General features: G+C 42.6%; 1 protein-coding gene and 1 long non-coding RNA gene across 2 annotated transcripts in view; one reads left to right on the forward strand and one right to left on the reverse strand.

The window, feature by feature from the left end:
- Positions 1-27,058, reverse strand: part of LOC132505205 (uncharacterized) — a 76,037-nt gene that overhangs the window by 44,434 nt on the left and 4,545 nt on the right. Inside the window, exon 2 of the long non-coding RNA XR_009535303.1 lies at positions 22,499-22,586. This is a non-coding gene — a long non-coding RNA (uncharacterized LOC132505205). The remainder of the gene's footprint in view (positions 1-22,498; positions 22,587-27,058) is intronic.
- LOC132505203 (oncomodulin) lies at positions 15,855-18,604 on the forward strand. Its single transcript, XM_060123142.1, has 4 exons — positions 15,855-15,915; positions 16,482-16,614; positions 17,049-17,158; positions 18,579-18,604. The coding sequence occupies exons 1-4, from the start codon at positions 15,855-15,857 to the stop codon at positions 18,602-18,604; spliced, it is 330 nt and encodes a 109-aa protein (XP_059979125.1).

Below are 27,058 nucleotides of genomic sequence, written 5' to 3' on the forward strand. Positions count from 1 at the left end.
TACTTGATGCGGGATTGCCACAAACCTTCAATTTGTAAAAAATGCAATATCTGTGAAACACAATGTAACGAGGTATGCTTGTAATTCTCAATAAGGATGTCTTACTTCATTTAGGCTCCTATAACAGAATACGACAGACTGGTGGCTTAAACAACAGAAATTTATTCCTCACAGTTCTGGAGGCTGGGAAGTCCAAGATCAAGGCACTGACAGATTTGGTGTCTGGTGAGAACCCTCTTCCTGATTCACAGCCAGCGCCTCCCAGCTGTGTCCTCACATGGCAGAAGGGGGCAAGGGAGATGCCTGCAGGTCTGTTTTATAAGGGCACTAATCTCACTCATTAGGGCTCCACCCTATTTAGGAGGTGATCTGGAGGTCATTTAGGAGGAACCTAATCACCTCCCAAAGGACCCATCTCCTAATATCCTCATACTTGGGATTAGGTTTCAACCTTTGAATTTTGGAGAGATACATTCAGTCCATAGCGTAGGCGCATGGAAAGATGCTGAACATCATAGTCATTAGGAGAATCCCACTACAAATCAATGAAAACGTCCTAATTTTTAAAAAGACCTGTCATACCAAGTGTTGGTGAGGACATGGAGGGGACTGGAACTCTCTTCACTGCTGGAGTTGCTTTCTCTGTGTGAACAGGTGTGTTCCCCAAGTGCCGATAAGATCTCTTGGGCTCTTAGGTTACTTTTCAACATGTTTTCTCTCCTGAATTTAAAATTCTTTGGAAAACGGGTTGACAGTGTCTTAAAACTACTATATGACCCAGCTTTTCCACTCCAGCTTCCTCCACTGAAGAATCGGGATTCCCAAGGCACATCCTCCCTCCCACCGAATAAAAAACAACCACCACCGCAACCACCACCACCTGCTACAACACAGCCCGTGTCAGCAGTGGGGCTGCCCCCACGTTCAAAGACTTCTTGCCAAGAAATTTCTGAGCATTTTTCAGTAAAAACCTATCCTTAAAGTTTTTGCTATCTGACCAACTCTGTGATCTATTTGATAAATGTACCCATTTTTGACCAGGGCAAAAAATATTAGGAGAGCCCCAAACTGCTCAGGCACATATGAAATGTTAGAGGAGAGAAGAAACAAAATGCTTCAGAAGGCTGATTCTTTCATGAACGAGAAATGTGAGCATCTCCATCTCAACTTACCGACGGGCTGCAGGTAACATTTAATGGAGACTAAGTGAGTTAATTAAGGAGAAATAGCAACGAAACCCAACATAACGAGAGAGGCCGCAGCGCGCACTCCAGGGCACCCTCTTCTTATCTGTCTGCTCTTCCCTAACATACAGGTGCTGTGGCGGCGGGTGGTGGGGGGAGCTCCTTGAATTGGACAGATATCCCCCTGAGAATCAGACCCGGGAAAACCATCTAATAAGAGAAACGTCAAGGAAGGGGGGCACTGTCATGCAGAAGTTCTGGAGACCACAGACATCAGGGCCAGGTCCAAATCTAGGAGATTGTTCTAGAGCCCCAGGGGCCCCTCATGTTCTTATCTAGGCATGATCTTGAACAGATACACAATCGGAAGACATAGGAGCTCACCGTCGCTCTGAATTTTCCAGCTGTCTGACCTTGGGGAATTCACCCAAGCTCTTAGAACATCACTTTTCTTATTCATTTACGCAATAAACTTTTTAATAAGATCCTCTACACACACATTGATTTGCTACTGAAAATTGAAACAGCACATCAAAAATTTTCATTACAATTCAACACACTGCTCTGATAATGCTCTAGCCAAGCTACCCAACGTTTTCTTTACATTCCTTCCACAGAAGTTAATTTGTTTCAATTTCTTGATATTGGGTTTCCTCTTACAGACAGGAGGCTTCTAAAACAGGTAATACTTGAGACCTACCAGTGCTTCTTTGTGTCAAATCAAAGTAGAACTAAAGGATATTCAAGTCATTCAAATGCAAACTACATAGATTCCTTATAAGTTACCTGTATTAAGGAAGAAAAGAAATGCCAGAAAAAAGACATCACAGAACTTATAGGTTATCAAAATATTGGTACACAGTCTGTCTTATATGCAATAAATTTTTATGGAGTACCTATTACATGCCTGGCATGACTAACAAAATTATTAATTAACTGGTTAGCTAATTAATTAAATATTACTGGTGTAGAAATAATAAATACAAAACGATCATGTACATCACAGAGCACCAGAAATCTCACTGTGTACGTGAGATAATAGAAAATATATATATTGGTCTCTGCCCCAGCTCCTGGCACAGAGCTCCTGGACCCTTGGCATTTCCTAAGTGATAAGAGCACAGGGAGCATCTTTTGTGCTAATATTTGGTCTTTAACTCTGGTTCCTGACACCAGCTCCTAAGTGCCTTGGAATTTCGGGGGTGATAGGAGTCTCTTGTTCTAATGAGGTGACTCTTGGTGGGCTCCTGGATGGTGGCTGGTCACCAGAGAGACCAAGCCACGATTAGAAGCTCAGAGTTTCAGCCCCACCCTGCATCCCCCAGAGAGGGGAGAGGAGCTGGAAATGGAGTTAATAATTGATCATGCCTATGTGAGGAAGCTTCCATAAAAATCCCCAAAGTATGAAGCTCAGTGAGCTTAATTGAGTTAAACTGTAGGACACCCAGCTGGTGTCGCAGAGAATTGCTCGTTGTGGGGAAACCCAGCCACACACATCTGGTGTCAGAAGTGTCGTGAGTGGGGTAGGAATGTAAGAGTTAAGGAGAAACACAGGAGAACGGAGGGTTTCCTAGACAGTAGAGGATCCATGGCAGTAAACGCAGGCTGTTCAAGAGGGGAGTGCAGCCCATGAACTCAGAAGGTGCTGGTGGATTGGAAAGCTTTGCCCACATCTCAATGTCAGCCTTTATCTTCCTACAATGCTTCTCAAAGCCCGCAAAGACACAGCCAGGCAAAGGCTTATGTGCAAATGAATTAATAGATGTTTGCCATCAATTCCACTGAGTCATTAAAGTAAATCTCAAAGAGGAAAAAAAAGACATAAGTGCTGTCATCTCTGGGATGATTTTAAGGCATTAGAAGGGAAGGCAGAGAGAAGGAATTGTCTTCTCCTGCAACATTTGGGTAAAAAATGCTGTGGCTCATGCTGTCCTCTGAGAGCCAGTGAGAAGGCTAAGGGAGCGGGTATTGGGGCCCTGACGCGCATAAGGGATCTAAGGACACCCAGAATGCCAGCTGGACCATTACTGAAGGCTGGAGCGATGGATCCAACGTTCCAAACACTCAGAATACAGTCCTAACAGAAAGCTGGAGGAAGACCTGAGGGAGAAGAACTAAAACCCAGGATGCATCAATGTTCTCACAAGTGGGGTGCTCGGCCCTCTCAGACCCTCTCCTGAACCCAAACTTTCTGCAAAGCCATTGGCAGCTGACATCTGAAAAGATTTCCTGCAGCTCTGCATCCCCTCCTGCTGCCCACCTCGGTCTCCCTCCCACCTGTTCACCTCCCACCTAGCAGCTCCCACCTGCACTGCCCCAAAACACTCACATGCATCGTCCCCACGTGCTAAGCCTCATGGACATTCTCAGGCCTCATCTGAACCCCGCAGAAGCATTCGACACAGCTGATCCATCCTTCCCTCTCCAAATATTCTTGCCCTGGCTCCCGGCCCCGGCATTTGCTGGCCCAGGGTGACAGCACAGAGGCCCACGCACCACATGTGTGAATCACAAGTGATGCAAGGAAGCGTTAGAGTACATCGTGCTGTCCTCCGACCTTGACAAATGCCTTCTCATAGCAACTGAACCACAGCTATGGCCTCTTTGTTTTTTTCTAACATTTTTGGCAGAGGCGATTGACATCTGCAGAATTCTTTATACATTGTCATAGCAGCCTCTCCCTCGACTGGGGCCAGGGCGGGCCCTTCCTAATAACCATCATCTCACTGGGACTCTGCTCTCCGTGTCTTGCAAAATTAAGCAGTTAGTCCAGAAGCTGCAGAAAGAGCAGGGAACCAGGACATTTCAGCAGGAAGCTGAGGACCGGCACATTCTCTGGAATTTAGCTTAGTTTCCTCATCCATAAGGAAGCATCAATGTTCTTTCAGGAATGTTCTGAGACGTGAGGTACACAAGTGCTTCACACGCATTTTAAGTGGATAGGCTGTGTATGGCTTTTTGCATGAACAAAATAGGCAAAATATAAAAAATGACTAGCTTTTATTATTTTATATGTCAGTATTGCCGGGTCAACAATGTTTGGATGAATAATAAAACAATGATGAAAACAAAAAAAACTCATCCGATTAGGGGAATTGCCTGGCAGTCCAGTGGTTAGGATGCCACACTTCCACTGCAGGGGGCACGGGTTCAATTCCTGGTCGGGAAACTAATATCCCGCATGTCATGTGGTGCGACCAAAAACAAAAAACAATGATGTACATAATTCATAAATTATTGTATTTTAAATTCGTAGAATTTGTTTTTCTTCCCTTCTTTTTAGCAAAAACTATGTAATGATATCATAAAAATTTCACATAATTAATGTTCTACTGTCAATAACGAGCTCAAGGACTAAAAATTAAAATGCAACTGTAGGGACTTTCCTGGTGGTGCAGTGGTTAAGAATCCGCCTGCTAATGCAGGGGACACAGGTTCGATCCCTGGTCCAGGAAGAGCCCACATGCTGCGGAGCAACTAAGCCCATGTGCCGCAACTACTGAGCCTGTGTTCTAGAGCCTGTGAGCCACAACTACTGAGCCCTCGTGCCACAACTAGTAAAGCCCACACGCCTAGAACCTGTGCTCCGCAACAAGAGAGGCCACTGCAATGAGAAGCCTGCACAGCACAATGAAGAGTAGCTCCCGCTTGCCGTAACTAGAGAAAGCCCGCATGCGGCAATGAAGACCCAACACAGCCAAACATAAATAAAGAATAAATAATAAAATGCAACTGTATTCAAAGTATGACATTTGAATATATTTTCATCAAAAACACATATTAAAGGTAAAAAATTTAAAAATCAAAATTATTTTTGTATGTTTTCACAAACTTGTTTTCTTCTAAAGCATTCAAAGTCAGCTATTACAAATAAAAGGTAAACCATGAATTACAGTTAAGGAAAACCAAAATTTTTAATCAAAATGATTTAAATAAAACGAAAGTTTTTAATGTTTTAAAATATTCACTGAATTTCATTAAACCTTGCTAAATTTTTCTAAACATGACAGTTCACAATTCTAATATTCAATGTCTAACTAGTTGCCAACATAAAAAATTGATATAACACTTCTCTCATGTTACATCTAGACCTATATGTACACAAATCAAAAATAACACGAGTTGTTTAATACTGCAAATTCTCCTAGTCACCATGTGCAATTGTTGTAACTAACAAGTTACTCTGTGAATACCTCTGGAATTAGTCCATACAAATTAACTATAACTATAATACAAATTAAAACACCAAGAAAAGGAAAAAAACAGACATTTAGCACTACCAGGAAACAATACTTTGTTATATGAGAATCTATCATATTCACCGTATCTGAGAAAAAGGATTTGATGACTTAATTTTGTCTTTTTGTTTGTTTGTTTCCTAAGGTTCCCACCACTCAAATCTTCCCTTGTCCCCTGTCTCTGGGATCGGAGAGGGACAGCCTCCACATCTTTAGACACAGTTGTCTTTTGTTTTGAGGACACAGAGCAAGAGATGTGAAGAAACATTTTCCTGGGACCTGAGAAGTGTTAGCCGGGCAAGTGGATGTTTAGTTACAAGTCCCCCCAGGCTCAAGGGACAGGAGGGCCCGTGTTTCCTTCTCTTCTCTCTTCTCCATTCTCCCTGCTCCTCCCCTTCTTCTTCTTCTCTTTCTGTATTTAACCTACACACACACACACACACACACACAGAGTGCATGTAAGCCAGGCTAGTGGCTTGTTCATTCATTTACTGAAATGCCCCAGCCTAGCCAGGTATCATATGAGTGCTTACTATCCTAAGTGTAGTCCAGATACGTGTTATGCTAAGTCAAGCTATCCTAACATTATCATATCTTAAAGTACTGTATCCTGTCTTGCCCTTAGAAATTCCCCCTAAGTACATATATACAATGGAATACTACTGAGTCATAAAACAGAATGAAATAATGCCATTTGCAGCAACATGGATGCAACTAGAGATTATCTTACTAAGTGAAGTCAGAAAGAGAAAGACAAATACCATATGATATCACTTATATGTGGAATCTAAAATATGACACAAATGAACTTATCTACAAAACAGAAACAGACTCCTGGACATAGAGAACAGACTGGTGGTTGCCACTGGTGGTGGTTGCCAAAGGAAAGAGGGGTGAGGGAGGAGTGGACCGGGAGGTTGGGGTTAGCAGATGTAACCTATTATGTACAGGATGGAAAAACAAGATCCTACTGTATAACACAGAGAACTATATTCAATATCCTATGATAAACCATAATGGAAAAGAATATTTAAAAAAAGAATATATGTATGTATAACTGAATTACTTTGCTGTATAGCAGAAATTAACACAATATTGTAAATCAACTCTACTTCAATTTAAAAAAAAGAAATTCCCCCTAAGGAAACAGGTCCAGCCCACACATGACCCTGGGTCTGAAGTGAATTATCAAGGGGAAAAGGTGGGTAACTCTAGATTTCCACCGATATCACTGTACAGAGGCATCAGCTAGATGTTGAAATTCAGATTTTTTCAGGTTTTCTAACTTGTCACTCAGGAGTTGCTTTCCCATGGGCCTTGGAATTTAATCACCAACCTTTAAGAATCTCAGCTCTTAATGTCCTCAAATTTGCCACAGTCCTGCAAGACATTGGAGACTCCCTTAGACTAGATGGGGAATGACAAAGCATGAGGGATATTTTTAACCACACTGGCCACTGTTTAAGTAAGACTTCAGACTCCCACCTGATCCACCTTACGACTACTCACGTCTCCCAGATGAGGCCAGGCCCTCTGTTCTCCACTGCGGGGGCCTCTGGTGCTAGTAAGTGCCAGGCCCTGAGGATTGAGGGTGAACAGGACACACATACAGCCCCTACTTTTCAGCACATTCCAAGCAAACAAAGAAGTAAACCAGATAATTTCAGACCATGGTAAGTGCTCTCAAGAAAAAAGAATACAGAGTGATGAGATGAAGGCAGCAGTCAGGGAGGAAAAAAACTTTTCCTCCAATCTCTTAGGTTCAGTTCATGGAGCCTGGGAATTAAACTGACAAAAGACAGGTTAACAGGAGAAAAGGTACAATTTTATTTTACCTGCATGGGAGTTGACAGGAAAGAAGATGCAGACCTACTAGAGAATGGACTTGAGGACGGGGAGGGGGAAGGGTTAGCTGGGACAAAGTGAGAGAGTGGCATGGACATATATACACTACCAAATGTAAAACAGATAGCTAGTGGGAAGCAGCCGTATAGCACAGGGAGATCAACTCAGTGCTTTGTGACCACCTAGAGGGGTGGGATAGGGAAGGTGGGAGGGAGGGAGATGCAAGAGGGAAGAGATATGGGGACATATGTATATCTATAACTGATTCACTTTGTTATAAAGCAGAAACTGATGCACCATTGTAAAGCAATTATACTCTAATAAGGATGTTTAAAAAAAAAGAAGCAATTAAACTTCGGGGCTTACATATCATTTTAACAAAGAATGATAAATTCTGGAGAAGTGACTAGACAAAGGAACAGAGGTTTGGGCTTCTGGGGGTGATAGGTCATGGGGAAGTGACTAGGAAGTATATGGGGAACTAACGGAAGATAAGGGTTCCTTTAGAAAGGACTGTTTATGCAGACTCATCCTGGCGTCAACTCTCCACCTCCAGTGATGAGTTGCTCTCCCCTTCCTGGTACAGGAAAACCACTTTTCTTGCAGGAAATTTATAACCTGCTTTAGGCAGATAAGGGCAGAGAAGAGAACTCTTCTTGCATTTGTTGTTTCTCAATTGCCTTCAGCCCAAAGTAGTCCAAGTGGCATATTTTTGGGCAGCATATTCTGATCCCCTTTAGGGCCGGGATGACTTCTCTTTCTGAGCTCTGAGGTAATTTTCCTCGTTCAGAGGGTACAGCCTGGTTCTGGTTAAGCATCTCTCATCACAGCCCTGCTATGAACATAGGCAGCACCCCAGCTCAGCATCTGAGTCTCCTCTGGTGGAAGTCCACAGAACCCCATGATCATTCAGCCCAGAGGACAGAGAGAGGCTGCAGCCGGCCATGCCTGATCCCACCTCTTCCACCCACCACACCTCAAGGCCAAAGTCACGGGGCAGGACCCTCCGTCCTTCTCTGCTCAACCTTGGGGGAGTAGCAACTACTTTTTTTTTTTTTTTTGGCTGCATTGGGTCTTCGTTGCTGCGCGCGGGCTTTCTCTAGTTGCGGCAAGCAGGGGCTACTCTTCGTTGCGTGGGCTTTTCAATGTGGCGGCTTCTCTTGTTGCAGAGCATGGGTTCTAGGTGCACAGGCTTCAGTAGTTGCAGCACGTGGGCTCAGTAGTTGCAGCACACATGCCCTAGAGCACATGGACTTCAACAGTTGCAGCGCCTGGGCTCAGTAGTTGTGGCTTGTGGACTCTAGAGCGCAGGCTCAGTAGTTGTGCTCGTGGCTTAGTTGCTTGCAGCATGTGGCATCTTCCCGGACCAGGGGTTGAACCCATGTCCCTTGCACTGGCAGGCGGATTCTTAACCACTGCGCCACTGGGAAAGTCCCACAACCACTTTTTAAAAGTAAACTTTCTATTGAAGTATAACACAGGTACAGAAAAGTGCTCAATGCATTTTTATAAAGTAAACACACCCATGTAACCAGCACCCAGATCAAGAACCAACACATTATCAACACTCCAGGATCTCCTAACCCCCAGTTACTGTCCTCTCCTTTTCTAGCGCTTTGTACGAGTTTCGCCTGGAATGTCTTTGTTTTAAAACAGCAATAACGGCAACAACAACGCCCACCATTTATTCCTCATTCACTGAGTGCCTGGCCCAATGCCAGGTGCTTCCCATGGATTACCTGTCAACAACCTATAGATGGAGTAGGTTGTATTATTATCTCCACTATAAAAGGGGGAAATTGAGGCTCAGGATAAGAGACCTGCTCAAGTCCATTCGTTCCAATGTACTTATTGAATATTTACAATGTGACAAGGAAGGTGCTGGTGAGAGATTGAATATAAAAATGGAGGGCTTCCCTGGTGGCGCAGTGGTTGAGAGTCCGCCTGCCGATGCAGGGGACACGGGTTCGTGCCCCGGTCCGGGAAGATCCCACATGCCACGGAGCGGCTGGGCCCGTGAGCCATGGCCGCTGAGCCTGCGCTTCCGGAGCCTGTGCTCCGCAACGGGAGAGGCCACAGCAGTGAGAGGCCCGTGTACTGCTAAAAAAATAATAATAATAATAAAAAAAAAAAAGGACAATGGTCAGAGCACATGTGAAAACAGAACTCTGACCTGCCACCCAGGAAACCAGCCCATAAGTCAGAGTTGTAGGAAGTCAGAACACTGACCCGCCACCCAGGAAACCAGCCCATAAGTCAGAGGTGTAGGAAGTCAGAACTCTGACCCACCACCCAGGAAACCAGCCCATAAGTCAGAGGTGTAGGAAGTCAGAACACTGACCCAGCAAGTAATCCAGGAAGCCAGACTAACCCGTGTGACCATTGGCCCAAAGCAATGGGGACGTGACTAATAACTGACAGCTCCCCTCATTTTTGTTCCTGCTTCCAATGTAGGACCAATCAGAGAAAGCCAAATACACTCCCTGACATACTCACGTAGGGTGTCCAGCTTCTACTAGCCTGCCTCCGGCTTCCCCGCTGACAGCCTCCTACCAGAGCCTATCTGAGCCTTCCTTGTTTTCCACTATAAAGCTTTCCTGGGCTTCCCTGGTGGCGCGGTGATTAAGAATCCGCCTGCCAATGGAGGTGACATGGGTTCAAGCCCTGGTCCGGGAAGATCCCACATGATGCGGAGCAACTAAGCCCGTGCGCCACAACTACTGAGCCTGCGCTCTAGAGCCTGAGAGCCACAACTACTGAGCCCGCGCACCACAACTACTGAAGCCCTCGCACCTAGGACCCATGCTCCACAACAAAAGAAGCCACCACAATGAGAAGCCCGCGCACCGCAACAAAGAGCAGCCCCCGCTCGCTGCAACTAGAGAAAGCCCGCGTGCAGCAACCAAGACCCAATGCAGCCAAAAATAAATAAATAAATTTATAAAAAATAAAATAAAATAAAGCTTTCCTGCTCCTCTGCCTGCCTTCGGGGCTCTGCCAAACACAAGTGATGGTGATCGACTCCCTTGCCTCAGGATGCTCTGAAGAAATAGCCCTTGCATGTTCTCATTTGGTTGGTCTTTGTTTGTGTCCACATGGGGAAACAGAGTTGAACAAACACAGCCCCTGCCCGTGCCCTCATGCGTCTTACTGGCTGGTGGGCAGAGAGACACTATTCAAGCAATCACAGCAAGTGGGACCGTGCAGCTGTGATTTTGCTATAAGAGAGAAGCATGGTGGTTCAACTGCCTGTGAAGTGGGGGGTCTGACCTGGTCTGGGAGTCAAGGAAGGCTTCCTGGAAGAAGTGACGCTTGAGCAGAGATATAAAGGCTGTGTATGAGACATCTATGGCGAGAAGAAGGAGAAGAGTTTTCAGGCAAAGTCAACAGTACAAAGAGGCCATGGATGGCAGAAAGGTAACTCGAGGGACTGAAGTGGGAGACAGTGTGAGATGAGGCTGGAGAAGTCCTCAGGGGACAGATCAGGCAGGGCCTTCAAGGCCATGGGAAGGACTTCTGTCTTTATTTCAAAAGCAAGTGGAACCCAGTGAAGGACTTGTGGTTTGGCGGGAGAGAGGGATGGGGAGCCATGTGCTTGAAGTTATAGGTTGAATCGTGTCCCCTCCCCGCAAAAAAGATATGCTGAAGTCCTAATCCCCATGCCTCAAAATGTGACCTTATTTAGAAATAAGGTCATTGCAGATATAATTAGTTAAGATGAGGTCATATTAAAGTAGGGTGAACACAATCCATTATGACTGGTGTCCCTCTAAGAAGAGGGCACAAAGGGAGAAGATGGCCATGTGATGATAGAGGCAGAGATTGTAGTGATGCAGCTACAAGCCAAGGAATGCTGAGCACTGCCAGCAAAACCAGAAGCTGGAAGAGGCAGGGACGGATCCTCCCATAGAGCCTTTCAGAGGGAGCATGGCTCTGCTGTCACCTTGATTTGGGCTTCTGGCCTCCAGAACTTGAGACAACAGATTTTAAGTCACTCAGTCTGTTACAGCAGCCCTAGGAAGCTAACACAGGTGGGTTTTTAGAAAGGTCCACCCAGTTAGGTTGGAAGGGGAACCCAAGTGGATGAGGCTTGGCCAGTTAGGAGTTCACTGCAATTATTCCCCAAAGAGATGATGGTGGCTTGGACTAGGGTAGTGACAGTGGGGCATGGAGAGAAGATGAAGTTGAGAAATGTTAGGAGGTGACATCCATTGAGAGAGTATGGAAGTAGGTCAGCTGTGCTTTTATCTACAGCGTCATGAACACTGAAAAAGCCTCAGACACTTCTGGGAAATTAGTCACCAGCAAGGCAGCTGGGATTGGGCATAAGCAGTGATGACATCTCGGACAGGCCAGTGGGTCAGGAGATGGGTCAGGCCAGTGTGGCTAGAAAGATGACATCACAGAGCTACACAATCAGCAGGTGTGTGGGCTCAGAGTAGAGGAAGTCTGCAAGATTAAGAGGCACACCAGGGATTTGGATTGAAACAGGTGACCGGGGACAGCATCAAATATCTGAGACAGAAGTGTGATCTCAGAGTCCAGGGCCCTTGGCAGTAGCAAAGTCCAAATACACAGCCTGGCCAGAATCGCCAAGTTCCCTGCTCCCTGCTGCTGGGCTTCCCCACTGCAGACATTGCTAGTCGACCCAGGCATCCATTCCTTCCACTCTGGGAAGTCCCTACCAACTGAGTGGAATGCATACACAAATGAAATACTCTTGCAATCCCAGGACAGGGGTGGGATTCAACAGGGGACTGTGAGACCTCTCTGGACACTTGCAGACCTGCACTTGGTCCTTTGATCCTCAAAAGAATGCAGGGAACTTGACAGAGCAGACACTTGAATTACTCCTATTTCCCACAAGAGGAAATTGGGACCCAGAGTTACACAACTAATAAAGGACAGATCTGGGCAAATTAAGGTCTTCTACCTCTAAAGCTTCTTTCTACTCTTTCCCCGGAGCAGTTGTGAGTTGGTGGCCAAAATAAGGAAGATTACTGAATCAACATTTTTTATTGCAGTAAAATACTCATAACATAAACATTACCATTTTAACCATTTTAAGTGTACAGTTCTGTGGCTTTAAGTACACTCACACTGTTGTGCAACCATCACCACCATCCATCTCCAGAACTTTTTCATCCTCCCAAATGGAATCTCTGTCCTCATTAAACACTAACTCCCCCTCCCCCTCCCCCACCCCACCCCCCCCGGCCCCCACCTTCTACTTTCTGTCTCCATGATTTTGACTCCTCCAGGGACCTCACATTAGTGAAATCACAGACTGTTTGTCCTTCTGTGTGAGTCAACATTTTGACCCCCAGATTGCACACGGTGGAATTCAAGTCAGAATCCTGGTTACACTGTTGATTCAGACATCATGTTTACTGGGTCTCTGTTATCTTTAGTTTCTATCAGAAAAACAGCATGAAAATCTAAAGTGTCTTGGTTTAACCCATATACTGTTTTCATTTAAATGAGCAGATTTTTAAAAATGTCTTTATCTCTGTGGACAGTTGTAAACCTTTCCACAGAAAGAAAGGACTTGGCCAGTTTCTATGGCAACTTAATGTCAGCAACCTAATTTCTTGAGACTTATTTTCAGAAACTGTTTTTTGAAAGGCTGGGCAAGTGGATGCTGGCTGGTAATCTTGTTTTCAAGTTCTTTTTTGCTGTTTTTATATATCTATTCATCAAATAATTTCTGAGTACCTAACTAGGTCAGGCATGTGCTAGGCGTTGGGGCAACATCATGTGGGCAAGACAGAAATGGTGCTGACCTGAGGTTTGGTAATTTAAGAGATGCTGTAGGGACATAGAAAACCAACTTATGGTTACCAAAGGGGAAAGGGGGGGAGGGATAAGTTAGGCATTTGGGATTAACATATACACAATACTATATATGAAATAGATAACCAACAAGGACCTACTGTATAGCACAGGTAACTATACTCAATATTTTATAATAATCTATAAGGGAAAAGAATCTGAAAAAGAATATATATATATATATATATTAAAAAAACTGAATCACTTTGCTATATACCTGAAACTAACACAACATTGTAAGTCAACTATATTTCAATAAAAAAATAAAAACCTTATAAAATGCAAAAATAATGCTGTAGATGTTCCTGAGAGAAACTTTTCATTGATGACACTAGCAAAAGTACAGAGCAGGGATGGGGGTAGGGACATATATCTGGGATCAAACTGAAGATGGCTATCCAGGTTGTACCCGCCGGGGAAGAATCTGAGGCCCTTCTCTAAAAAAATCACTGAATAATTCTGTTTGCAACATGGGATCAGTTTTGACTTTTAAAAAACTTGAATTCAGCCTCAAAAAAAGAAGGAAATCCTGTCATATGCTACCACACGGATGAAGATTGAGGGCATTTTGCTAAGTGAAAGAAACCAGTCACAGAAAGACAAATACTGCACGATGCCACTTCTAAGGGGCATCTGAAGTAGTCTGACTCTTGGAGACAGAAAGCAGCATGGTGGTCGCCAGGGGCTCGGGGAGGGGAAGTGGGGATTTCTTGTTTAATGGGTATAGAGATCGGTTTTGTCGGATGAAAAAATTCTAGAGATTTGTTGTCCAACCATGTACATGTAGTTAACGCTACTATGTGGTGTGTACACTTAAAAATGGGTACGATGGTAAATTTTATGTTATGTGTTTTTTTACCACAAATTTAAAAAAAGAGTCTAGCACAGTGATGGCCACATAGAGACTCTATAAATGTTTGCTGAAAGTAAAAACAAACAAACAAACCAACAAAAACAAATCATGAGGTCCCAAGTCCTGGCCTCATATATTTTCTGCAAATTTTACCTATGGGGTTGGGAATGGTTGGTTGTTTTCCTCCTTTTTGCCTTTTTAGTGTGTGCAATTTAAGATATAGCTGAGAGCAACATGGATGCAACTAGAGATTATCATAATAAGTGAAGTCAGAAAGAGAAAGACAAATACCATACGATATCATTTATATGTGGAATCTAAAATATGGCACAAATGAACCTATCTACAAAACAGAAACAGGATCACGGACATAGAGAACAGACTTATGGTTGCCAAGGGGGAGGAGGCAGGGGGAGGGATGGAGTGGGAAGTTGGGATGAGCAGATGTAAGCTTTTATACGTAGAATGGATAACCAACAAGGTCCTACTGTATGGCACAGAGAACTAGATTCAGTATCCTATGATAAACCATGATGGAAAATAATATTTTAAAAAAGAATGTATGTATAACTGAATCACTTTGCTGTTCAGCAGAAATTAACACAACATTGTAAATCAACTATACTTTAATAATAAAAAAAAAAGACACAGTTGAGAAAAACCAAAGTCAAGACTTTTTTGGAAAGTCATCTAACCAGTGCCATCCCCTGGGCTGGACAAGTCCTTCGTATCCATGTGACACTGACTTCGAGTCTGTCAGGCCTAGACTGAGGTAGGCCTCACGTGTCCACAGTTTCAGAGGCTGACCACAGACCTGCCTCTGGCAGCAGCTTCTAACATCTGGGGGGCCTTTTTCAGTTTACAGAGCACCCCCAGATGTGTTTACCTCACTTCAACCACTGTCTCCTCTTTACCAGGCCTCTGGTGCCTTTACACTTTGCCAGCAGGGTTGGTTTGCAGAATCGAAACCTTCCTTAAGGCTTGTTGAGGTTTGTTTTTGAAAATTTGCTGTTCCCACCCACATTCCCTTGCGATATAAATAGAAAAAAAAAAAAGAGGTTTAATTAGTAAAGCAAGACATCTGAGCTACGTCCACCTGATCCTTGAAAAGGAAATCTGAGAGGTTCTTACTATCGCTTTTTCAGTCCTATATAAGGTAGGTCGGTAAGGCAGCAAAACTGCATCTGTTTTTTTTTTTTTTTTGGCTCTTTCAACTCTTTTCCCTGATTCTTCTTAGAGGAAAATCTAAAACGGTGAGTAGCTGGTGGACCTACCAGACCCCAGACTCTTCTTTCTTACACGCATTCATATTAGGTTGGTGCATGCTGTGCTCAGATTCTCTTTTCCGATGGAGTTGACACATGGATGGATTTTGATCTCTGGTAGATGGGTTTTTTGATGTCTCTGATTCCCATCCTTCAGGACAGATAGCAACCCTTCCATAGAAAGTCTGCAAGCAGCCCAAGCTCTATCCTTCCCTAAATGGAATTTGCAACACTGCATTTCTCTGGCTGGTGTGTTAAAATGCTATTGCATTTGTAACATGGTTTACTTCTGAATGGTTTGTAGATGCCTATGTAAGTGGTCGATGACGTAATTATAATTTTTACAAGAAAACAGAATCGAATTGTTCTTTAGGTTGTATTTTTAAATTTCATCTTTAACTCCATTCAGGAGAGGGCACTGAGACACAGGGGACTGGGATCTTCTTGATATTTGGTTTTTATTTGGATATTCTGTCCCAGCTCTTAATACAATACTATGCTTATCACATTTTAAAATTTTTCAACAAATTTGCATTTTCTGTGGGCCTGGGGGTGGGGGGGTTCTGGTCCCCCCAGACGTGCATGTTTCTGCTTGCCATTCACCACATCTTGTTTATTCTGTGTGAACAGGTGGAAAATGAGCATCACAGATGTCCTTAGTGCTGATGACATTGCAGCAGCCCTGCAGGAGTGCCAAGGTAAAGTGGAAACAAGGCAGGGGTGGGTTTCTCTCACGTACCTCTACCTCCCGAAAAGCTACAAAAATTAAAATGTGAACTTTGCTGAAAATTCACGGGATCAGAGAAAAACTTATTAACTAGATAACTACAATGATAAAAATATGAGCTCTGAACATACGATCACATTTCTGTAAGGTGAAAGAAACTTACTAAATGTGAAAAAAAGGAATCGGTGGATGCCACGCAGCCTGTTTGAATCCCATGATTGCACTTCTCCCACCAACTAGACCAGTGATGCTGGCATCTTGGATACACAGCCAGTAAAAAGAGCAGGGGGAGGCACAGAGGAGAGGAGGCGAGAGAAGGGGAGACGGACAAAGTCAAGTGGAGAGGGAAAGCTGGGAAGGGGGAAAGGAGATGAGAGCACAAAGCCATCCAGTCTTGGCTGACTCAAAATCTCGGTCCCTGTAGCTCAATGCTATTATGAAAAGTAGTATTTTTAATAACCTATGTTTTCAGCACTTTGGCCCAAAGACAGAATACAATCCAGTGAGCATCAGAATAACCCATTCTCTGTTCTTCAGACCCGGATACTTTTGAACCCCAAAAATTCTTCCAGACATCGGGCCTCGCCAAGATGTCAGCCAGTCAGGTGAAGGACGTTTTTCGTTTCATAGACAACGACCAGAGTGGGTACCTGGATGAAGAAGAGCTGAAGTAAGCTTTGTCCTAAGCCCGTCTGGCACCCCAACATTGCTAGCTGGGGCTGGGGTGTAGTGGGGGCCAGCCTCCTAAGTATCCTTCAGTGTCCAGCCATGAGCAGATCCTCATGAAAGGGAAGAACATGAGTCGGTGGACCACATATCTACCCACGCAAAACACTAAACATGGGCACCAAAGACTGTGGGTGCAAAAATTCATTAGTCTTAGAGGTTTTCTTGGGCAAACGGACTTATAACAAAATCCTGGAAAGATGTTTTAAAACAAAATGCCCACCGTTAGTCTCTACAATGAAGGAAACCTTTGCCTGCTAAGATCTTGACTGATCATTGCAACTGCTGGAACAGACGGTTTGCTTCAAGAGAAAGGGGTGAGCATAGAAATGTGTGTGGGTTTTCAATACAGTCCCCTCAATCTTTATTATCCTGTAGGTTTTTCCTCCAGAAGTTTGAGAGTGGTGCTAGAGAACTGACCGAGTCAGAAACCAAGTCCTTGATGGCGGCTGCAGATAATGATGGAGACGGGAAAATTGGGGCTGATGGTATGTTCACACCTGTACATGGCATAAGAGACTTTAGCTCAGGCAGCATCTGGGGCAGGGAGCTTAGGCCATGAGATCAGACAGATATGGGTTAAAATCCCCCTTTCTTAACCTTGCTGAGCCTCAGTCTTCTCATCTGCAAAATAGAACTAAAGTGAGGATGCAAATGATGTATGTCAAGACTCTGGCATGATGCCTGGGGATGTACCATAGAAGCTGGTCCCACTGGTCACTGTCTATGAACCAGAAAATACTCTTCACCTGACCAGGATACTAGCTACTTTCCTGGCCAATTATTTGCAAGACACCCTAATGCACCCTGAAAATAATGTAAGGAATCTCCACCAGTGGGACGTGAGTCTCTCTGAATAAGGGAAGGACTGACATTCTCAAGTATGTCTCATAGTAAAGAGTCCACTGACTTGAGTAGGAAAGCCTCCTAGCTTTCAAGGGTTTAAACAAATACATTTTATTGGCAGTAGCCCGAAATATTAGAGAACAAATAAATCAACCATCATTTATGCAGTCTTCTGTATGCAGAGCCTTATATTCAAATTTTAGCATAACTGCATGGCTGTAGGATTATGTTTATCTGATTTTGTCATGTTGCTTACATGATTTTCACCTACTTTGTGCATGTCAGCTCAGGAGAACTTACATGTGGTTCTTATGGTGGTACTAATTAAAATGTAAAACTGCTACTTTAGACCCTCATTTTAAAAATCTATTCAAGATGATACCACTATAACTTACTACATGGGACTTAACGCACCTTGTATAGATAGGTCAGAAAAATAACTTAGGTAAGGGAAAGTTGATTTATTTAAACCTAACCATGAAAGACTTCCAAATAAGCAAAGCGTACCGATAAATATAAAGCAAATACCCAGTTTTCAGTTTCAGTCTGTAGCATCCACACCTTATGATTATTATCTTTTAGTAATATAAATTTGGGGGGTAAGCTTAGGGTTCAGTAAAGAAAAGTTAGTTCAAAGTCCCGCTCTATTAAATGTTTCCTAAATATGCAATACATAGCTACTTAATAGAAAAAGAAAACCTCCCATTTCTGTCCTGAATTGACCAGACAAAAGGTTGAGTGAGCACAGATTGTGATGGGCCACTATACTGAATTCACTCATTGTCAGAGAGAAACAACTCGGTTGGCAAATTCTAACACAAGGAGCTCTATCGAAAAGCTAAAGATGATTGTTAGATTAGGCAGGAAGATGGAATGCTGCAGAGTGTCAGGACCGGTGGGCAGTGACACCTTTTCTTCCTTTTGTGCCCTTGGAGGGGGCCATGCCCATCATCTGACAAACTGCTTCGTTCCCTTTCCTCTTCAGAACTCTCATTGGCCATAGCAAGTCTGTAAAGTACCAAGCCATCCTGGCTGACCCTGTTCTCACCTCTTCTGTTCTAGAATTCCAGGAAATGGTACATTCTTAAAGGGCCCAGACTATGGAGATAGAATCAGCTGGAAGGCCTCCAAAGCCCCAGGAACTGGGACACCCCGCATCCTCCCCCTAATTTATTTATTAATTTCCCCCGAAATGCTTCTGCAATTTGCCCATTGTTTTAGTGAGGTCATAAGACAGTCATCCGTGACTTTTTGGTGGTGGGTATGCCCTGATGACTCCTGTAAGATCCTCAGCAGACAAAAAATGCCTTTTAACAAAATCATCCAATAAAGACACCTTTCTCATCATCTGCTGATGTGTGGGTGTGGTTTTTTTTCCTCTGAGAGGTAGAGGGATGAAAGTAGTTTAGAGACCGAAGACTTTTAGGAAGAATTCTGGTCTTACCGGGCGTCAGGCTAGGCTTTTCTCAGCGATTTATCTGAGTCGGAAATGCCTATGAAGAGATTTTAGCCAGCAGAAAGTCATGCTTGCTTATGTGTTTTCTGCTACTGGGTGTTAGATTGCCATAAGCGAGATTTAAGTTAAAGCAAATAGTACAAGACAGGAAAAAGTGCGAGGCTACCTTGGCCCTAAAGCTAAGGAGACTTGCTATGCTGGTTGAGACAGGCAGACATATTTTGAAGCTTTTTTTTTTTTCTTAGAAAAACAAGCTATCAGACACTTGCCGGCTCTGACCCATTCTCCTGTCTCCCCCTCCCCCTCCCCCTCCCTTCCTCCCTTTTCCTCCCCCTCCCTTTCCCCTCCCCCTTTCCTCCCCCTCCCTTTCCCCTCCCCCTTTTCCTCCCCCACTCCTCCAGTTCTCCCTACCCCTCTCCACTTTCTCAGCCACTACTTTCCTGGCTCTTATTTGATACCACCTGAGCCAATTACACCCAGAATTGTCCGAACATTTGAGGCGAGCCTCAGGGTCCCATTACAGGACTTTCATTAGGGTGGGGCAATCTCAAGCCAGGAAATTCTCATTAGGCTGATTTCCAGGTGGCAGGTTCAAGCTGTTCTCTTGGGCTGACCCCGGGTTGAGGACTCCCGGGAGGAAGCAAGGCATCTTCCCGGGAGCTCGTTTAAAAGCTCGCACTTTTTACCCCAACACACAAGTTGACAATGCCCTGGCCTCTCCTGGGTTTGCTGCCATCCTGCTAAGTAGCTTAGCAACTCTGAACTCCTGTTTTTTGGAGGGTTGTGGCAGAGCAGCTTTTCAAAGTGCGGGACATGTACCACAAGGGCGCCTCAAGATGATTTTAGGGGGACAGGGGTCAACATTGTTAAATTTAATAACCGTGTATTTATTTTAATAGGCATCAGGAAAATAAAAGTAGCACAAACCTGATTTCAGTATCGCCCCTTTAGAATGAGGCTATTAGACATTTGAAAGTGTATCGATTTGAAGAATATTAAGTCACGTTGAAGGGACAAAACCCAAAAAGGTCGTTTTCAGATAAGTCAAACTGGGGAAATCTAGCCTGAAAATGAAGCGCTCTTTGGGGAGAGCCAAAGAACGGAGCTGTGTCATTTCACGGCTCTCTTTTCCCCTCTCCTGGTACACACCTGTGCCTTCATGCTCTCCTCATTCCCCGGCCATCTTGGCAGGAATTGGGTTAGTTCCTCCCCACCTCTAGCTTCCCTGGGTGTGTGACAATGTCCCCCACGTACCAGCAGAGGGCTTTCCGGGCCAGTACTGATGACCTAAGAGCCCTGATTCCTAAAACAATCCACATGTTGCCTTCACCGCCGCACCATGTGGATACTCTGATCCTCCTGACATTTCTATTCACTCCGTTGGCCCTTCCCAGCTAGGGGCTCTTCATCCCAACAATTCTGAAGGGGAACACTTTAAATAACTCAGCGTGATCCTGTAGCCCTCTTTCCACGGGGCTCTGGCTACCATATGCCTCGGAGAAACAATGTGAATGATGATGCTTTTAAATAATGGTTGTGAGCTTCTAATTGACTAAGCAATCCATCACCCACTGGAGCAGCAAAGGCAGCCTCACAGCATCTAGGTAATGATCGTGGATTTCTGTTATTTCTTTTCTGTCACTCAGGAGGGGACCTGTATGGGAATAATCACTGGAGGGGTTATTTGGAGCACCCAGGGGACACTGTGTCATTGGATGGTACTGATGTTCTGAATGTCTTGGGGAAATTGCTTAGAGGATGGATGTATACAAAAGGATGAATCGCCACAAATTTTTCATACATAGAATGACGGTCGGTTATTCGTGAATTGTGTTCATTCTACTGTTTCAAAAGTACAATTCAAATTATTTTTGCCCATTTCAATTACATCACTTTTTCATTCTTCTAGCCCAGTCTGAGGAATTTAATTTCAGTCTCTGTCAATAGATAATAAACAGCAATCCAAAGGAGCCATCCCTCTATATTTAACACCCCAAAACTGTCAGCTGGTATGCTTACATGAAATAATAATCTCGTGTGGTCCTGATTCATACCAATTTTTAATTATGTTGTTTGCAGCTGGGGTGTTTGGGGCAGGGGGTGAGTATTCTACTCTGAATGCAGGTAATAACAGCTCTGGGCATTTGAACATATCTGTGAATTAGCACTTTTCATTTTGGGGGTTATTTTTCTAAGTTGAAATTTTGTAGCAACATTAGCATTTCCAAATTTTAGTGTTAAGTATAATTTGAAAACAAAAATTGTTTTCAAAAATCTCCCTAGTTTTAGTGATCATGTAAATATAGTACAAACAACTAATTTTTAAATGGGTTCTATTCAATATGTGCCTCATGGAAAAAAAAAGTGAAAGGACATATAGCAAAATGTTAACAGTAGTTATCTCCAGCTGGTAGGATTACAGAACAATGAGAGGAGCGTGAAGGCTTTTTCAGTGGGGGAGCATAGTAACTAGAGAAAACAAAAAACAGACATGTAGAATTCACCCAATCAACCCACCTCAAGAAAGCATGTTCTCAGCAGCAGAATGATGTTATTTTGACTTTGAAGCGAGGGCCTAGATTGCCTAGCAGGTCACAGAGCTGAAAAACCTGGTGTCTCTTATTTTCCCTAATTGCTAATAAAATAGGGTGGCAACAGTGGCTTTAATTTGGACTATTTTTACTTAACTATAATTTTAGTTTATAGTTTGGTAGCTATAATTTAACGGAACACGATCGCAAAGTCAGCTTCGTGAATGTGCTTAATTGTTGAGACTAATGAAAATTATTAAAATACTTGAAACGTTATTTAGTATTTTGCTTCAGCCTCTGCACATTATGAAATACGTAAACAATTTTTTAACGTATAGGTTTTCACAGTTCTTTCTAGCTCGAACTCAAAGTGTAGTAAAATGGTGAAGATGTGAAATATTTGTCTAGTTGTTCAGGTTTACAAGCTACATAGTTAATTCCATGTAACGACTGCAGTTTAATTTTGTGTAATGAGTACTCGGGAATCCAATTTCAAGCAAAAACCTATCTTATATCTCTTCTGCTAATGTTAAGGTATGGTATTACTTTGCAAACACTTAAGAAGACAGATGAAATTGGAATCACCGGGATCGTTTCCATCTGGCCTGTTAATTTATTCACTGGAAAGGCTATTCATTTACATAATGTTTTAACTGGTTCCAAAAAGTCGACTTTTTTTGGAAGCGGGTGGATTTTGACATCTTTTTCTTATGGGTTCTACAATGAATGTAGATGGATTCACACCTTAAATTGTAAGGTATTTCAAACATACATCTGAGACTACACAGATATGTAGCAAACAACTGTGTACCTACCGCCTCACTGTATCAAACCTCGGCAGGAACTATGTGGTTGCTCTGTAATATGTCATCTTGCTTAGGCTGTAGGTATCTGGTTAGGGTGGGCCGCAGGAGACATCTTGCCTGGGATTAGGAGGGTGAGAGTGAAGCAGCCATGGTACTGATGCTCCAGAGGTCGGTGCGGGGGTAGCTTACCTGCTGGCTCCCCTCCTTGCTGCGGGGCCCTCCTTCTGCTCCCAGCTCCAGGTGCACTTCCTTCTGTGACAAAGGACACCAGCCTTTCCTGAAGGACATCAGAGTTGGGAGCAGTGAGAGACTGACATGAGTTCCAGTCTGTCCCTAGGGGTTCCAGTTTGTCCTCACTCTCCCCCTCTTTACATCCATCTTCCCTTCCTGACTGTCTGCTCTGAAGATTTCAAGCTTCAGCATCAGATGAAGGCAACAGCTTTATAGACACTATTGAACCAGACCTCACAAGCTCATAATACCTGTAATACATACATTTATATATATCACTGTATATATTACATGACTACATAATTGCATAATACCTGTAATTCATATCTAAAAAGTTACATTATATATAATATACATATATTTTTTCTAGATGGTTCTCATTCTCCAACTGAACACTTATTTACCAAATTTCCTTCAGGTTTTTCTTTCTTTTTTTTTTTGCAGTACGCGGGCCTCTTACTGCTGTGGCCTCTCCCGCTGCGGAGCACAGGCTCCAGACGCGCAGGCTCAGCGACCATGGCTCACGGGCCCAGCCGCTCTGCGGCACGTGGGATCTTCCCAGACCGGGGCACGAACCCGTGTCCCCTGCATCGGCAGGCGGACTCTCAACCACTGCGCCACTAGGGAAGCCCTAGGTTTTTCATTTTTTAATAAAAAGAATCACACATTTTGGAAGATCCTTTACAGGTGATCACAGGAGGAGACGGAGATCGAGGACAATTTTAACTGCAGGAGAGAGATGTACCCTCAGGATGAAGGTCACCTCTGAATGACACAGTCTCTGGGCTCTAAGTCAACAGAGAAAAGATCAATTACTTGACTCATGGGTCTGTTACTTCTGCCAGCAGAGAGGAAGTGGCTCTTTGTACAGGTGGCCTTGGAGGTGTATCTCATACCCAGACCTCTACCCAGCAGTTTCCTCTTGCGGCTCAGTACTGAGATGAGTGTAGGGAGGAGAGAACTCAGTAGAATGTCTGATCAGCCTCTACCCGAGCTCTGTCTGCACAGCATGCAGCAGACAGCACTATGAAGAGGAAAAGTCCGTTTCTCCATCCTCCCTGTTCCTACCTCCATAATTGATCCATCATTACACTTACACTGTGTCCTTTGAGGCAGGCATTGCATTGCACAATAGGAACAAGAGGATGACTCCAATTGGGTCCTACCATTGACAAGCTCACTTTTCTTGTTAGCGGGGAGACAGACATATGTGAGAACATGTCTAGAACCTCCCTCCCTGGAACTGTGCCTTCTTACCTGGAACTGTGCCTATATCTTATTCCCCTGGAATTTTGAGTCCACAAATTCTTTTTCTTTTTTTCAGCTTTATTGAGGTATAGTTGACATTTAAAATTGTGATATATTTAAAGTGTAGAACGTGGTGATTTTATATATGCATGGATTGTGAAAGGATTCCCACCATCAAGTTAAGAAACACATCCATTGCCTCATATATTTACTTTTTTTAATGAAAACACTTAATTCTACTTTCTTAGCAAATTTCAATTATACAATACAGTGTTACTAACTATAGTCACCATGTTTACATTAGATCCTTAGACCTTATTTATCTTATTAACTGAAAGTTTGTACCCTTTTACCAGCCTCTCCCTATTTCCCTCACCACCACCACCCAGTCCCTGGCAACCATCGTTATCCTACTCTGTTTCTTTGAGTTCCATTTATTTTTTTAAAAGTTTCCACATATAAGTGATGCCACACCATATTTGTCTTTCTCCGTCTGGCTTATTTCACTTAGCATAATGCCCTCCAGCCTCATCCATGTTGTCACAAATGGCAGGATTTCCTTTTTTCTCATGGCTGAATAATATTCTATTGTGTACATATATGCCACATTTTGTTTATTCATTCATCCATCAACGGACACTTTGGTTGTTTCCATACCTTGGATATTGTGAATCATGCTGCAATAAACATGGGAGTACAGATATCTCTTCTAGATAATGATTTCATTTCCTTTGGATATATACTCACAAGTGGAATGGCTGAATCACACGGTAGTTCTATTTTTAGCTTTTTGAGGAATCTCCATACTGTTTTCCATAGTGGCTGCACCAATTTACATTCCCACTCATAGTGCACCAGAGTTCCTTTTTCTCTACATCCTGGCCAGCATTTACTATCTCTTGCCTTTTTAAAAATAAACCTGACTGGTGTTAGGTGATATCTTATTGTAGTTTTGATTTGTATTTTCCTGATTAGTGATGTTGAGTAACTTTTCATGTACCTGTTGGCCATTTGGATGTCTTCTTTGGAGAGATGTCTATTCAGATCCTTTGCCCATTTTTTGTGTTACTTTTTTTCTATTGAGTTGTATTAATTCCTTGATATTTTGGATATTAACCCCTTATCAGATGTATGGTTTGCAAATATTTTCCTCCGTTCCGTAGGTTGACTTTTCATTTTATTTATGGTTTCCTTTTGCTGTGCAGGAGCTTTTTAGTTTGATGTAGTCTCATTTTTTATTTTGTTGCTTTCTCTTTTGGTGCCAAATCCAAAAAATCATTGCCAGGACCACTGTCAAGGAGCTTACCCCCTGTGTTTTTCTAGTAGTTTTACTGTTTCAGCTTTTAAGCTCAAGTCTTTAATCCATTTTGAGTTGATTTGTGTGTATTGTTTAAAACAGAGATCTATATACATGGGTTTATTTCTGGGCTCTCTATTCTGTTCTATTGATCTATGTGTCTGTTTTTATGACAATACCATTCTGTTTTTATTCCTATAGACTTGTAGTATAGTTTGAAATAGGGAAATGAGATGCCTCCAGCTTTGTTCTTCTTTTGCAAGATTGCTTTGGCTATATGGGGTCTTCTGTAGTGCCATATGAATTTTAGAATTTTTTTTCTATATCTATGAAAAATGCCATTAGAATTCTGATAAGAATTACACTGAATCTGTAGATCACTTTGGTAGTATTGACATTTTAGTAATATTAGTTCTTCCAATCCATGAACACAAAATATCTTCCATTTAGTCTTCAATTTCTTTCATCAATGTTTTATAATTTTAAGTGCGCAGATCTTTCACTTCAGTTAAATTTATTCCTAAGTAGTTAATCCTTTTTGATACTACCGTACATAGGATTGTTTTCTTAATTTCACTTTCTGATATTTTATTGTTAGTGTATAGAAACACAACTGATTTTTGTGTATTGATATTATATCCTGCAACTTTACTGAATTTGTTCATTCTAACAGATTTTTGGTAGAGTCTTTAGGGTTTTCTTTATATAAGATCATGTTGTCTGCAAAAGAGACCATTTTACCTCTTCCTTTATGACTTGGATGACTTTTTCTTTTTGTTGCCTAATTGCTCAGGCTAGGGACTCCAGTACTATGTTGAATAAAGTGATTAGAATGGGCATCCTTGTCTTATTCCTGATCTTAAAGGAAAAGCTTTCAGCTGTTCACTGTTGAGCATGATGTTAGCTGTGGTTTTATCATTTATGGGCTTTATTATGTTGAGGTACATTCCTTCTATATCCAGTTTTGTGGGAGTTTTTATCATAAAAGTATGTTGAATTTTGTCAAATGCTTTTCCACCATCCATTGTGATGATTATATGACTTTTATCCTTCATTTTGTTAATGTCGTGTATCATATTGATTTATGGATGCTGAACCATCCTTGCATCCCTGGAATAAATTCCACTTGATCATGGTGTATGATCCTTTTAATTCAAATGATCCTTTGAATTCAGTTTGATAATATTTTGTTGAGGGTTTTTTGCATCTATGTCCATCAGGGGTACTGGCCTGTCATCTTTTTTTCTTGTAGTATCTTTTTCTGACTTTGGTGTCAGGGTAATGCTGGCTTTGTGAAATGAGTTTAGAAGTGTTTTCTTCTCTTCTGTTTTTTGGAAGAGTTTGAGAGTATTGGTATTAATTCTTTAAATGTTTGGTAGAATTCACCAGTGAAGCCATCTGGTCCTGAACTTTTGTTGTTGGGAGGTTTTGGTTACTAATTCAATGTCCAAATTAGTAATTAGTCTGTTTTTTTATTTTTTCATAATTCAGTTCTGGCAGGCTGTATATTTCTAGTGACTTATCCATTTCTTCTAGGTTATATAATTTGTTGACTGTTCATAGTAGTTTCTTATGATCCTTAGTATTTCTATATTATCAATTGTAATGTCTTCTCTTTCATTTCTGACTTTGGGTCCTCCTTCTTTTCCTTAGTTTAGCTAACAGTTTGTCTATCTTGTTCATCTTCTCAAAAAACCAGCTCTTAGTCTCATTGGTATTTTCTATCGTCTTTTTAGTATCTATTTATTTTCAATCAGACCTTTGTTATTTCCTTCCCTCTACTAAATTTGGGATTAGTTTGTTCTTCTTCTTCTAGTTCCTTGAGGTTTAAAGTTAAATTGAGTTCTTTCTTTGTTCTTATTATAGGTATTTATTGCTACAAACTTCCCTCTTGGAACTGCTTTTGCTGCATCCAATAAGTTTTGGTAGGGTATGTTTCCACTGTCATTTGTCTCTAGATTTTTTTTTTTTTT

This window comes from Lagenorhynchus albirostris, chromosome 15 (genome assembly GCF_949774975.1).
Source record: "Lagenorhynchus albirostris chromosome 15, mLagAlb1.1, whole genome shotgun sequence".
Classification (NCBI taxonomy): domain Eukaryota; kingdom Metazoa; phylum Chordata; class Mammalia; order Artiodactyla; family Delphinidae; genus Lagenorhynchus; species Lagenorhynchus albirostris.

Excerpts from the sequence above, each read along its gene's own strand:
- LOC132505203 (XM_060123142.1), top strand. The coding sequence starts at position 15,855 with ATGAGCATCACAGATGTCCTTAGTGCTGATGACATTGCAGCAGCCCTG. Across the intron at positions 15,916-16,481 it reads AGCCCTGCAGGAGTGCCAAG|ACCCGGATACTTTTGAACCC; the intron begins GTAAAGTGGAAA and ends TCTGTTCTTCAG. Across the intron at positions 16,615-17,048 it reads CTGGATGAAGAAGAGCTGAA|GTTTTTCCTCCAGAAGTTTG; the intron begins GTAAGCTTTGTC and ends ATTATCCTGTAG.